Source organism: Dermacentor andersoni, chromosome 11 (genome assembly GCF_023375885.2).
Source record: "Dermacentor andersoni chromosome 11, qqDerAnde1_hic_scaffold, whole genome shotgun sequence".
In the NCBI taxonomy this organism is placed as follows: Eukaryota; Metazoa; Arthropoda; class Arachnida; order Ixodida; family Ixodidae; genus Dermacentor; species Dermacentor andersoni.
This window is the reverse complement of record NC_092824.1, coordinates 77,968,713-77,982,878: the sequence shown is the minus strand read 5'-3', so window position 1 is coordinate 77,982,878 and position 14,166 is coordinate 77,968,713. Positions and strand designations below refer to the sequence as shown.

Below are 14,166 nucleotides of genomic sequence, written 5' to 3'. Positions count from 1 at the left end.
ATGAAATGTTGAGATTTATTCATCCACTGCAAGCAATATAATTAAGCATATCAATTGCGAATGCGAAGCAAGCAACCGCTCTTAATAAATTTGTAAGACAGAAAATCTAAAAAACAGTACGTAAAGAATTTTAAAAAATTCAACTTGATTTTTTAACAAATCCTTGCCAAGTCGTAGGAAAATTCGCGCTTTACTTGTGTATTTCATCGGAACCTAACGACTGACACTCCACGTTTTCCTGCAGTATTCCGAATGTAAGATCACCGTATGTTAAACTCCGAACCTTAAACGCGTCCTCCTAGTCCGGGCTGCCAGTCTTGGAGGCCACGCTTGAAACAAGTATATTGCTGTATATAGAGCTACTCTTCCTTTCATGCCAGCGTGCTTCCCTTATAGCTGGCGCAATAATAATTGGAATTTTTTTTTCTTTTGCGATCACGTCGCCTCGCAGCAGCTGACGGTGCACTCGACCTTCAGCTTCCCGCCCTCCACGAACTGCCGGGCGTCGAAGAAGAGACAGTCCCTGCTGGCCAGGGTCGACTCGACGCTCTCGTGGAGCGAGCGAGGCCTGTCCTTCCAGGTGAGCTGTCCTTCGCCTTCGCGCGTCACGTCCACTCGGTAGCTGAACCTGTCCGCCTTGCGGGGGTCGCCGACGAGCTGGGCCACCAGGCAGCAGCCCTTGCTCGCGTCCTCATGCTCCCGCCAGAAGACGAGCAGGAAGTTTCGTCCCAGGCAGGACTGCAGGCGCAGTCGCTTTCCGAACCAGGCGCCGTCCGCGTCGTCGATGATGAACACCACCGCCTCGCCTGCGAAAGAAGAATTGAAAGAAAAACGCCAGAACGGGCGATAAAACTGAGGTGACCTGGTTTTATAACAGCGCCCGCTATATCCTCCTAAGGCCCAACAAAACCCTAGAGAGACAACAACTTTTAAGTCAGTTGTTTTTGTCAGCCAGCCTGTTACGATTCTGAAAGGAAAAACGTACTTGCCCGATGAAATTGCATGGACACAAGCTCACCTCGAAACCTTCGTGTATGTAGATAGAGAGGCCGATTCACCAGTTAGCTCAGATGAACGCGTCTTTTGTTTTCCTTGATAAATCTATAGATGGAGGTTTATCGGCGCGTCACGGTTCCTCGTCTTTCCTTTTCGTCTTAGATTGCCGTGTCTTCTGGTGGAAGCTTAAATATACAACCCATTGATTGTTCGTCCTCGGTGACGATACCACGCAAAGTATAATTTCTCTCGAAAAGCACTTATAGCGAAACTATTACACGCTTGACATATGATGTCGCCTGAGTCTAGCCGTATGTCGCACCGGATTATTTTAGCTAATTCTTCCTGGTTTAACTTTGAAGGCGATGAAAGCCGTTGTCCACAGCGGTGGGTACAAGGCATGAAGAAGATAGCATGGACTAAATGTGTCGAGCCCTTACGTATCACTTGCGGTCCATGTGACCAAGTGTTATTCTCTAGTCAACCTGAAATATTGCACCGGAAGTACAGACTCCGTCCGACAAAATTTGTTTGATATTTTTTTTTCCTTTTTCCCTGTCCTTTTTTAACGTTAGCGTCAGTTGGAAGCTTGCCTTTAATGCCGTATATTCGCTGGTTTCCCGTCTGTTTTCCGCTGCCCGCCCAAGGAAACTGCGAACTGAGACAGCTAAATGGTAATGTAAGAATGATTCCTTGATTTACGACTAAATAGTTTAAAAATTGACTAAGACAGCTGATAGTATAGTGGTGGTTTTCTCGCCGATCATGATGTCCGCCGCTTCCGTTAAGCTTCCTCGGTATAGAAAACTATCGTATCGTTTCGAATTCGCCGTTATGCGCAACCTCAGACCGTCGTCGCAGGAACGCTCGCTTATGTGGTCTTACCGCAGAGTAAGGGTGCGTTGTGCGCCTGGCGTATGTGGGAGTCTATGGTGCAGAGTGGCCCGTTCCACGTGCACTTCGTCCAGGGCAGGGCGCAGGAAAATGGCCTGGTGAACGAAGTAAGGGCGACGACATTTGCCAACATAAGTGCGCTGCTCGTTGAGAAGGTTAGGCTTAACCGCGTCACCGCAGCCTCTGTTGGGACGGAGCATATCGTATACGCACTGCTTAGATTAGTTCAGACTTGTTTAGATTATTAAAGTATTGTTGAACTACACTATAAATTGCTGAGTTCTCGGTCACAGGCTGCTTATTAGTAGAGAAAATAATCAATATTTCAATTTAATTTTTATTACTTTTGGGGCAGAACGCGAGGACCACTACGTCAGCGCGAGACATCGTTTTTTTTTTTATGAATTTCGATTGTTAAAGTTCAGCAGAAGTTCGTGAAAGTTCTTTACTTCAGTCTTTGGCTATATTAGAATACAGTGTAGTCCATTTTTTTACCAATAAATGTTCAACTAGGCTCGGTCGGGTGGCGTCAACATACACGACGTCGCGATGCGGGAAGGTGCGGAAACTTCAAGGCGGCGGTGTCACCGGTTTTTATGCCATTAGCATTCTCTTACCTAGCTAAGGCACTTTCACTCTTATCATGCCTCTTACGGAAGTCGAGTGACCCAAGTTATCTACTACCTTGGGACATTGTGGGACGCCATTGCAGTCGTTCCGTTGTCGTCCTTCCAGCTTCGTCATCGGGCACTCGTCACGGCGTGGTCGTCATTTCTGTGTCGTCGTGCCGTGGTCGTCATACCTTCGTCATCATGCCGTCGTTGTGGCGCCATCTTCGTCATTCGGGTGCGGTCATCCTATTTGTCCTCACGCTGTCTTCCTCGTTCCACTGACGTCATTCCTTCTTCTCGTCATTCCGTCGTCGTCACCGCGTCATCGTGCTCGTGACCGACACTGGCGAGCGAGCGTGACGGCAAATTGGGCACATCCCGGAGACGGTGTGTGTCGCGCATATAACCAGAGCAATGTACATTTGTGAATATACCCTTCCACATTCTAAACGAACGTGTCTTGAGCAGTACGATCAGTCGCTAGATTTCCTGAACATTAATAGTATTAACGTCGACACTCATCGTAAGATCGATTCTTGAGGAATTTTCTCCTTTCTTGTTTTTTTTTTTTTTGCCTCTTTTCGGACACACCAAACGTCTTCTCGCGGCAACGGTGGCTTTTTTTTATTGTAAAAGGCTTATGAAATACTTGCACAGCTCAGGTAATTTTTCTGCTTAGTGTCCTTTTAATTAACCAGAGGCTCCGGCAAACCGTCACAGCGAACATTGGGTTCGTTCCGCGTGGTTCACTGCACCACTTGCACCACTCCACCGTGTCTGTTGCACCACAGCCCTCGATTCCCTGCGGTGCAAAAGTGCGTCGGTGCACCACGGGCCTCAATTGCGGCAAGGTTATCACCGCGGTGCAGGGGACCTCTGCACCAACTGGCGAAGTGGTGCAGCCGAGGTGCATGGCGCTTTGCAGTCGACGCTCGCAAGGGAGATACGTTCTCGGACACGGCGGGCGCTTCCATTAGACGTGCAAACGCTCCCTATAACTTCTCCCCAAAAAGTCCCAACACAGCTGGAATAGTGACCGGCACATCGGAATTCGTTTCAGGCACTACTATAATGGTGTTATTTCTCTCTCTCTCTCTCTCTCTCTCTCGGCTCCTGTGGTATTTGCTTCATTATCTGCGCTGTCAGAACGAGCGAGCGACGTCGTTCACGGCACGCAGGAACCGAACGTACTGATAATTTCATTCATGGGGCCCGGAGGTGCGCCCAGTGACAAACTGGCAATGTTATTTACGAGCTTATATTTCTTATCGGCTTCTTCTTTCTTGCTTGAATTTTTTGTCTTAAAACGTATTCGCGCCGATTTTCCGTTGAGAACACAAAATCTGCTTGTTTAAATGGCGAGAGAACTCTTAAAAATTATCGTGTTTTACGTGCAAAAACCACCGTCTGATTGCGAGGCATGCCGTAGTGGACGACTCCGGAATAATTTCGACCACTTGGGATTCTTTAACGTACGCCTATATCTAAGTGCACGGGTGTTTTCGCAGTTCGCCCCCATCGAAATGCGGCCACCGTGGCCGGGATTCGATCCCGTGACCTCGTGCTTAGCAGCCCGACACCATAGCCACTAGGCAACCGCGGCGGGTAGAGAACTTGTTAAAATCATAAACGCGGCCTCTGCTGACGATAGCTGTTCGCAGGTACGTCATCAAAATGTGCAACTGAAAAAAAAATTGAAAGCACTGAGGCATTGTCTGTGGGCGGGATTCTGACTCTCGAGTTTTTGTTTGAGAGCCAAGTGATCTATCATTTGAGAGGTGTGGCGAAAAAACAGAGTAAAACACGTGTACAAATTTCCATGTGGGGTCAGGTCGGAAACTGTAGCTGGCTTTTGCTTTAATAGAGCCATGGCTAAGTGCCTGGAAGTGAAACGTACGGTCGTGTTGCTGCCTGAACGGAGGTGTCATCTTGCGCCATTACAAATGCAATTCTCAGCCGTTTTTTCTTGTTTCGCAGTCGGTGACGCTGTCACGCAAGACAACGTCTGAGTATTCTCGACAACCAACAAAAAACGTACAATTGCGTGGTATTTTTCTGTGAGTCTTGTTACAACCTCAATTATTTTCGATCATCACTTCTGGTTGAAATCTGCAAAAGTTAAACCGCACATTCGTTTAAAAAGAAACGAGAGTGCTTGCGTGGCGTACATTAGCGAAGGTGGCCGAAGAGTGACGAAGAGTTATGTCCCCTGCGCCGCGGAGTCGCACTCAGAATTTGGACCATCATTCGCGCCGCAATCCTCCAAGCAGTTAGCCGTCTCGAAAGTCGATAAAATGTGGTGGTTCGAGCCTTCATAGACCCGCTACATGTAGTCATTAACAATTTGTTCGAAGCTGCGACTCAATCGAATGAGTAATCTAGGCTTCACCATTCGACTCACAACAGCCCATGACTGCCATTAAGGAGAGCCAGCCACCTGAACTCGCAGTTGTTCTCGTGTTCCCGCTGGTCGGAGAAGGTCAGCTGCGCACGGCACCCGTGTATCGAGCGTCTGCACGGCGTGAAGAGAATCGCGGCTACCCTCTCCATGTATCGTACACGGGTGTCGCCTGCGTGTTAATACTATTGTTATTTTGTTATTGTTATTGTTAGTTTAATTTTATTATTTATGCTAGTCGCTTTCACGCAGCTTCGTATAATTCGCCGGGCTTCTTTTTTTCTGTGAACCCTTTGCCACTGCATCATCGCCGCGACCGCTCCTCTATGATAAAAGCAACCTTGAAATTGTGCGTAAGTTGCGCACGCTGTTTCTTTTACTCTTTGTACCAATGAGCTTGGTTCATCGCCTCTTTTGCTAACTTTTTTTCATCCAGGTTTTGTTGTTTTTGTTTAATGGTGATTGGTTATTTAAGAAAAAAGTGTACGAGGCGCCGGCGCACCGATTCGAAAGCTCTGTTTTGTCGGTGTGTCATGATGAGGCATTCGCATGCATTTATTGTCTTCGGTGTGTTTCGATGCAACCAAACAAGGACCAAATACATCGACAGACACCTCGAGTTATTCATATTTCTTTTTGTTCTCACTGCTGTAACATATATCAGCCAGCAATGTCCCTTTGACAAAATGAAGCAGTCATCGACAAATGTGTTTACAAATGTCTCCCTCTATCGCTGACAAAAAAAAAAAACTGTTCACACGGCAGGCTACCACTCAGCGCTTTATTTCTGAATCTTTATTTCGCCTCATCAACTCTACGAAGCACCGCAAAGGCTATAATTTCGCGGCAATTCATCCGAAAAGGAAACATTGCCCGCTTCTGATCACGCTCTGTGGAATGCCGACTGAATGGGAGCTTCACGGAAATATTAACGGCAGGCAATGGGCGAGACCTCCTCCTTCCTTCTCTAGAACTCGCAGCCGTATCTCGTTACTTATTGGCGGGCACGTACACTAGGCGTCACTACAGTTCGAAGAATAGGTGAAACTCGTTCCTTTCACAGATATCGAAAATTCCACGCTTCGAACACTCACCGATCGGCGCGAGACATTCGGGACAGGCGTTGTCCTTCTCGCGGCAGGACACGCAGATCAGGTGTCCCTGGGAGCACTGCACGATGGGCGGCGTCACGCACTCGCCGCACGCCAAGCACCGGAACAGGCCGGCCAGCTCCGAAACCAGCCGCGAGGCCATCTCTGAGGCCAGCACGGCTGACGCTGGTTTACGGGGCACTTTGGGCGTGCCATCGGTGGTCCTGCTACTGCGCTTCGTGGTCATTGTGAAACAACTCTCATCCACGCTGTCGAAGCGCATGCGCTTCAGTGTCAGTTTGGGGTGTTCCGTGCGGGGCTGCTAATGTGTCGGTGCTGGGCCTGGACAGGGTCTGCCAAAAAAGGACTGGAGGCTTGAAGCCACATTATTGGGCAACAATAGTTCAATTTACACAAAGTGTTCCTTCAACCTTTTAAATAAATATGTCAAGAAAAAAATTTTGTTATTGCTGGATAAAATAAATTCCGATAATTTCCCCAATTTACGAAAACAGTCACAACAAGAAAATACGATAAAACAGAAGAAGCAGACAGGACACAACGGTAGCCCAACTGTCTGCGCTTAAGACGTGACTTACTAGTTTTTTATGACCTGTTTGTTTGCCGTTCATGTATGGGTCAATCCCTTTTTCGCTATTGTTAATCTTATCGTTTTACGACGTGCTTTTGAACTATGCTCTCGACCGCCCTCAACAACCCTTTAGTTCCGGCGGAAGTGACAGTGCTCTGTCTTGTGTCTTTCTGCTTGTCCGTTGTCTTTTCTAGTACTTAAGCCTATCTGCAGCCTTCAAACGACGCTTCAGCTGCAGCTCAATTTTTCTTCATTACCCAGAGAATTTCCCTTTCTTGTATTTCGCGGCGAAACATCAACGCCGGTATCTCACATTGATGTCGCAGGCTTAGAAATATATTCTCGTTGTTAGGCCCATAATCCGCTTGCGCGCAGAAGTAATTCGGGAAACGCGCTACGATTTCGTTCCCGTATAATGCACGCAACGAGTCTTTTACCGATAACGAAGTAGTCCGGAAAAGACACTTCCTGTATTCATTACGTCTCGGCGATTTGATGTGGAACTTCGTGGCAGCTTCGAAAGCCTTCCGTCGATCGCCCGACCAGCCGTGGTTGCTCAGTGGCTATGGTGTTGGGCTGCTGAGCACGAGGTCGCGGGATCGAATCCCGGCCACGGCGGCGGCATTTCGGTGGGGGCGAAATGCGAAAACACCCGTGTACTTAGATTTAGGTGCACGTTAAAGAACCCCAGGTGGTCAAAATTTCTGGAGTCCTCCACTACGGCGTGCCTCATAATCAGAAAGTGGTTTTGGCACGTTAAACCCCATAATTTTTTTTTTCGATCACCCGTTCTTTATGGCATACCAGCCTTATCACCATGCTACGCGTGGTCGTTTTGTTTTTTCAAGGGCTTATTTTGCTAGTGTAGCTGAACTGCCCCTCTTTCTTGTTCCTTTAAGCACCCTTGCTACTGTGTATGTGGAGCATCTTTGGTGAATCCAGTTAAATACAGCATAGGCTACGTGTAAAATTATGTAATGATTATATCGCTTCTGTTACGTTTCGCCTACGACGCGCGGTATAGCCGGCGCGGATGCAACGGACGCCGGGGCTTCGTTCAAAGCGGCGGACATTTTGGCCCGTTCAGCGCCGCCGATACGCCTCCCCGCCAAGCGCGTCCAGGCGTGTTTCAGTGCCACGTGTCTTCGTGTGTGCGTGTGTGTGTGTGTGCCCACGCTTGTCAAAGCGCGGCAGCCGGGGAGAGGAGCTTCCCAAGAGTGAAGCGAGGAGGTCTGACCACGGCGCCGGCCTGGCGATGCGTCACTACACTCGTCTCAACCTGTCTCTCAGCGTGTCCGTGGCGCCGTCACGTGCGCCAGTGACGAGGCGTTCCTTCTCGCCCTCAACTCCGAGACTATAAGAGCAGCTGCCCCCGGACGCCGAGGGAGAGGCTCCGATTTCTTCTGTCGAGTTACGTGCTCTCCCGTCTCTCACTTCGGTCGACCTGACCGCCCGCTCTTTTGCGATGTTAGAATAAACCAGTTGTTCTGTTACCAGTCGACTCATGCTTTGCCGGGACCTTCGGATGCTTCCAGTGCCCCAGGCCGCCAGGCCAACTCTACCCTTGGGGCTTGCGACCCATTTGCAACAACGGGCGTCAGCACTGAGGTTGCAACAACTCGTGCCAGCGGTGCGATTCCAACAGCTGGTTGCCAGCGGTGAGATCGCGACAACGGAGGCCAGCAGCGAAGAGATGCAGTTGACTGTATGCTGAGCAGCACAACGACCATCCGGGAGCAGTGCAACGAGCCCTGTGTGATGACTGGTTGCCTGCAGCGGAACGACTGCGCTGAATTCTTGGCTGCGAGGTTTGGTGAGTGCGGCACTTTCTTCTTCTGAGTTTTGCCAGACTTTTGTTAGTGTCAGAAACAGAGCTGGTAATTGTGGTTGTCGTTGCTGCCGGGTTAGTTTGCGGCAAGACAATAGTAGGCAGTAGAGAAAGCAGCATTCAGAGCAGCCATGGATTTGAAGTCGTTGCGCAAACCGATATTGCTGGAGCTTGCAAGAGAGTTGGGTCTGGATGTCTCAGACAAACTCAGAAAACCAGAACTGCTAAGGGCTATTCTCGAGTTAGAAGCTGAGGATGACGAGCTGTCGGAATGCCTTGAGACCATTGAGGAGCGGGCAAAAAGACAGGAGCGCGAACTTAAAGAACAGAAAGAGAGACAGGAGCGCGAACTTCAAGAGCAAAAAGAGAAACAGGAGCGCGAACTTAAAGAACAGAAACAGGAGCGCGAACGAAAAGAACAAAAAAAAAAAGAAGAGCGCGACCGTCAACACGCTTTGGAAATGAAGCGTCTCGAGGTAGAGATGGAACGCGCTCGTAATGGAAGTCAGGCACACGGTGCAGGAGAACGAGTATCGTTCAAAATGACTGACCTGATGCGGCCGTTTAAGCTTGGAGAGGACATTGGTTTGTTCCTGGTTAACTTTGAGCGAACGTGCGAGAAGCAGGGGTTCTCTCGGGAAACGTGGCCACAGCGCTTGCTCACTTTGTTACCCGGCGAGGCGGCCGACGTAGTCGCTCGCTTGAAGAGAGAGGAGGCAGAGGATTTCGACCAAGTGAAATCGAGTCTGCTAAAAAAGTACAGGCTGTCCGCGGAGGCGTTCCGTCGGAAGTTTCGGGAAAATGAGAAAGGCAAAAGTGAGTCATATACAGAGTTTGCCTACAGGCTTATGTCAAACATGCAGGAGTGGCTCAAAGAAGAGAAAGCGTTTGGTGACCACGAGAAAGTTCTGCAGTGTTTCGGGCTAGAACAGTTTTATAGTCGGTTACCTGAGAACGTGCGGTACTGGGTCTTGGATAGGCCAGACGTTAGTACGGTGGCTCGAGCCGCTGAGCTAGCCGAGGAGTTTGTGACGCGTCGGGCTCGCGGAGCTAAGGACGGTCAAAAGGGTGAATTTGGCTCCAAGTTTGAGAGGCCAAAGTTCACGCCCATGAGAGCAAAGGGGGACACACGTAGTGCGGATGCGAGTGAAAGCAGTCCGACCGAACGTAAGGAGACGGCGGCAACCGAAGCCGAACGCAGAAAGCGGTTCGAGACGAGGCAAGCGCGCGTTTGTTATACGTGCCAGAAGCCGGGTCACTTTTCGGCGCAGTGTCCAGAAACAAAAACAGAAGTCGTGTTTTTGTCTTTATGCAGCACTGACGAGAACATGAAGCTTCTCGAGCCTTACATGCGAGACCTCCTCGTGAACGGGAAAGAGTGCCGAGTGCTTCGCGATTCCGCAGCTACAATGGATGTAGTTCACCCCTCTTACGTAGAACCCGATATGTTCACGGGCGAGTGCGCATGGATCAAGCAAGCCGTGGAAGCTCACAGCGTGTGTCTGCCCGTAGCAAAAGTGCTGATTGAAGGACCTTTCGGAGCGCTTGAGACGGAGGCGGCAGTGTCATCTATGCTGCCCCCCCAGTACCCGTACCTATTTTCGAACAGGTCCGATCACCTCCTGCGCGAGAAGGGGCTTTTGTTTGGTGAGGCTAGCGTTCAGGCCTTAACCAGATCGAAGGTTCGGGAGCTCGCTGCAAAGGCAGTAGTTGCGGGGCCGACGTTGTCGAACAATGAGAAAGAGTCAGAAGCGCAGCAAGCTGGTATTCAGAGCACGCCCGAACTGAATAAAATTGAGCCTGTAGCGTTAAAGGCAGCAGATACTGGAGAGGAAATGCCCGACACGGGAAAGTTAGAAGAGCTATCTGCAGATTTGCTCATCGCGCCTACGTCAGATGGACTTAATAGGTTGCTAAAAGTCAGCCGGTCGGCTTTGATAGCCGAGCAAAAGAAGGATGGCAGCCTAGAAAACATACGCTGCATTGTCAAGGAAGGTGTCGCCAAGAAAAATGCTCGCTTTGTGGAAAGAGGTGGGGTCCTGTACCGAAAGTATCTACACCGCAGAGGAGTGGAGTTCGATCAGCTGATCGTGCCTCAGTGCTACCGTCAGGATCTGTTGCGCTTGTCGCATGGGGGTTCGTGGTCCGGACACCTAGGAGTTAAGAAAACTAAGGACCGTCTCTTGCAAGAGTACTATTGGCCAGGGTGTTTTCGGGACGCAGACCACTTTGTGAGGACATGTGACACCTGTCAGCCGGTAGGCAAACCAGGGGACAAATCGAGGGCGCCGTTGAAGTTGGTGCCTATCATTACGGAGCCTTTTAGACGGCTCGTTATTGATACAGTGGGACCTCTGCCGGTAACAACCACGGGGTACAGACACATTTTGACTGTGATCTGCCCAGCGACAAAGTTCCCTGAAGCAGTGCCGCTTAAAGAACTCAGCTCAGTTGAGATAGTCAATGCACTACTGTCCATATTTGCGCGAGTTGGTTTTCCTGCGGAAATCCAATCAGATCAGGGCACAGTGTTTACTAGCGCTTTGACGACAGCCTTTCTCGAAAGGTGCGGGGTAAAGCTGTTACACAGCTCAGTGCACCACCCCCAGTCGAATTCCGTTGAGAAGCTCCACTCCGTCATGAAGCGCGTGTTGAGAGCATTGTGGTTTGAACAACAAACTGACTGGGAGCTGTGTCTGCCTGGGGTGACGTTGGCATTAAAGACCGCTCCGCATGCGGCTACGGGGTTTTCGCCAGCTGAGCTAGTGTACGGTCGCTCGCTGCGTTCTCCGCTTCGCATGCTTCGAGACGGATCACTGCCCTCTCCAATGGCTGCAGACTATCTCTTCCACAAATGGCCGCCTCCTGCGCTGGAGCCTCGCTTTGCAACAACATTCCTTTGAGGTGCGTTACAAAAAGGGGAGTCTCAACGGTAACGCCGATGGCTTAAGTCGAAGCCCCTAACGTGGGAATCAGCCTCAAAATTGTTTGTTACTGATGTTTTTCTTCCTGAGGCAGGATTTTTAACATATTGCTTTTGTGTAGTGTTTCAAAGTGATGATGTGCTTTCTAGTGCAATTTTCCGATTTATGGACGCGTTCTGAGTGCTGCTAAACTACTGTAAGGAACTAGGCAGTAGTATAAAAGGGGAAAGAGCCTGGCAGGGCTTAGTGAGGGTTGTGCCGTGCTTGCTGACTGAGCGGTTGACTTTCGGCGTAGTTCTAACGCTTGCCGGGAACGAGAACAAAAATGTCAACTCTCCCGAAGTCACATTGCAGTGTCCTGTGTGAACCTGAACGAGAGAACGAGGCCTTCTCCGTGCGCTGCGCTCAAGAAACGCCGACGGACGCCCGACTTCGGTTATGTGCATCATCGAGCGACATCCCTCCGGACAGCGGATGCAGTCCCCTGACCATCGGGATCTCCTTCCCCCGGCGGGGCGGTCTGTTACGTTTCGCCTACGACGCGCGGTATAGCCGGCGCGGATGCAACGGACGCCGGGGCTTCGTTCAAAGCGGCGGACATTTTGGCCCGTTCAGCGCCGCCGATACGCCTCCCCGCCAAGTGCGTCCAGGCGTGTTTCAGTGCCACGTGTCTTCGTGTGTGCGTGTGTGTGTGTGTGTGCCCACGCTTGTCAAAGCGCGGCGGCCGGGGAGAGGAGCTTCCCAAGAGTGAAGCGAGGAGGTCTGACCACGGCGCCGGCCTGGCGATGCGTCACTACACTCGTCTCAACCTGTCTCTCAGCGTGTCCGTGGCGCCGTCACGTGCGCCAGTGACGAGGCGTTCCTTCTCGCCCTCAACTCCGAGACTATAAGAGCAGCTGCCCCCGGACGCCGAGGGAGAGGCTCCGATTTCTTCTGTCGAGTTACGTGCTCTCCCGTCTCTCACTTCGGTCGACCTGACCGCCCGCTCTTTTGCGATGTTAGAATAAACCAGTTGTTCTGTTACCAGTCGACTCATGCTTTGCCGGGACCTTCGGATGCTTCCAGTGCCCCAGGCCGCCAGGCCAACGCTACCCTTGGGGCTTGCGACCCATTTGCAACAACGGGCGTCAGCACTGAGGTTGCAACAACTCGTGCCAGCGGTGCGATTCTAATACTTCCGATAAGTTTACGCGTGCCGATAGATTTCAAACGAAGATCGGTTATTGCTGTAAGAATTTTACATGCTGTCTTTAAATCCCGAATAAATGTCGCCACCAGCGCTGCTGAACACGTCCAACGTTCACTGTATATGTTGGCGCTATGTTAACGCTCTTTGTTACTTGCAACACTTTTCCTGGCTGGAGGAATTTCTTCTAGCGGACGGGCCCGAGTTTTTCGTTGTGGCCGCTCTGTGGACTAGCGGATGACCTAGCAGAACCACCTGCAGTCTTCACGTAATGAAACCGGGTTCATTTCTCATCCTTCCGGCAGAAGCGAGCTGTCGAAGTGTAGGGCTGCCCGCGCCGTAGGAACACTGCGGCCACTGCTTTTGTCCGCCGCAGTTACTGCTTCGCTGTCGTTGCTCGTGGCATCAGTTATGGCAGACGCCCACTACACGGAATGCAGAACGAAAGTGGCTGCAGGAATAATTCAAATAATGAAGAATGCACAAAAATTGGAAGATCCTCACGCACTTCACTTGTTGCGACGCCAGTGTGTACGGGCCTGTCCGAACTCAGTGTTGCTCTGTGGCCCCCCCGCCCCCCCCCCCCCCCCCTCGATACGCGGTGTCGGTACCGCCTCCCAACATTCGACATCGTGTCAGAAGTGGCCGGTTGAACGCCTTCGTTTGCCTTTGTCTACCGAGCGGAGAGCAAAATAGCCAGCGAGCGGCGAGCGTCCGATTCGAAGTGGCTCGACATATCCCTACGGAAGCACGACGCAGAACGGCGGTGTTCGCGTCGGGTTGCCTTCAACAACGTTGCGTCTTGGCCGACGGGGAATACCCGTTACGAAGATTGCGCAGCCGTCTCTGGCTTTTGCAGAAGGGCAAGTGCGCTCACTTTTATTGTGTGTGGACCCGGAAAGTCGTCCCCTGCTTGAAACCTTTTCACTTTCAGCAGACGAACTGCTTGCTACGAGACTGTCGTCGCACGTCTAGGATCGAAAGCTGCGAGCAATTTCCGATAACGCGATTGCCGCTCCCACCTTTAGACGTAAGGCGTTGCGGCGAACGTGGCATACGTGGGCGATAATCGTAATCGCCGAGAGCGCAGAGAGTGTCCTCCTTTGCCAGTGCAACCACGTAAACAGGCAAGGTTTCTCAGCTGCTAGAACAGGAATACTGGAAGAGCGCTCCTCTCAGTGCTGTGATATGGAGTTCGGGAACGGGAAATGACTATCCGCCAATGTAGCCGGAGCGCCCCTTTTAGGCCATCCAAACAAGATTGGTATTGTGCGAGTGCTTTACTGTTTTCGAAAACGACCATCCGGAAATGTCATATGTGAAGCGATAGCTCTCTGTCGCAAGCCTGTCGAAATGTCCAGCTGTGTGCGTTGTGAGCGTTCGCGATGCACGACAACTGCTTGACGAAGACGGCATAACGACTACGGAAGGACAGCAATGCAACGACGACGAAACCGCGCCCACCGGGGCATGACGAGGATTGAATGACGACGACTGCGGGCTGACATGGCGCGACTTTGACAGAATTGCGGAGAAGGTAAGAAAACAACGTTGGCATGACGACAGTGAATTTAGACCAATGATATCGACTTCGGTACTCTTGTCGCCTGCGAGTCTAACGCAGGTGTTGAGACAGCGAGCGTTCG

General features: G+C 50.9%; 2 protein-coding genes across 2 annotated transcripts in view; one reads left to right on the top strand and one right to left on the bottom strand.

The window, feature by feature from the left end:
• Positions 1-435: 435 nt before the first annotated feature.
• On the bottom strand, positions 436-6,237 carry LOC129381659 (E3 ubiquitin-protein ligase Siah1-like). The gene is made up of 2 exons (XM_072285220.1): positions 5,994-6,237; positions 436-806 (listed from the first exon to the last, which is right to left on the bottom strand). Exons 1-2 carry the CDS (start codon positions 6,235-6,237, stop codon positions 436-438), a joined length of 615 nt encoding a protein of 204 aa, XP_072141321.1.
• LOC126517368 (MYG1 exonuclease) overlaps positions 459-14,166 on the top strand; it is a 238,680-nt gene continuing 224,972 nt past the window's right edge. The window contains exon 1 of the mRNA XM_050167080.3: positions 459-580. The gene's annotated coding sequence lies outside the window, so the exon portion shown is untranslated. The remainder of the gene's footprint in view (positions 581-14,166) is intronic.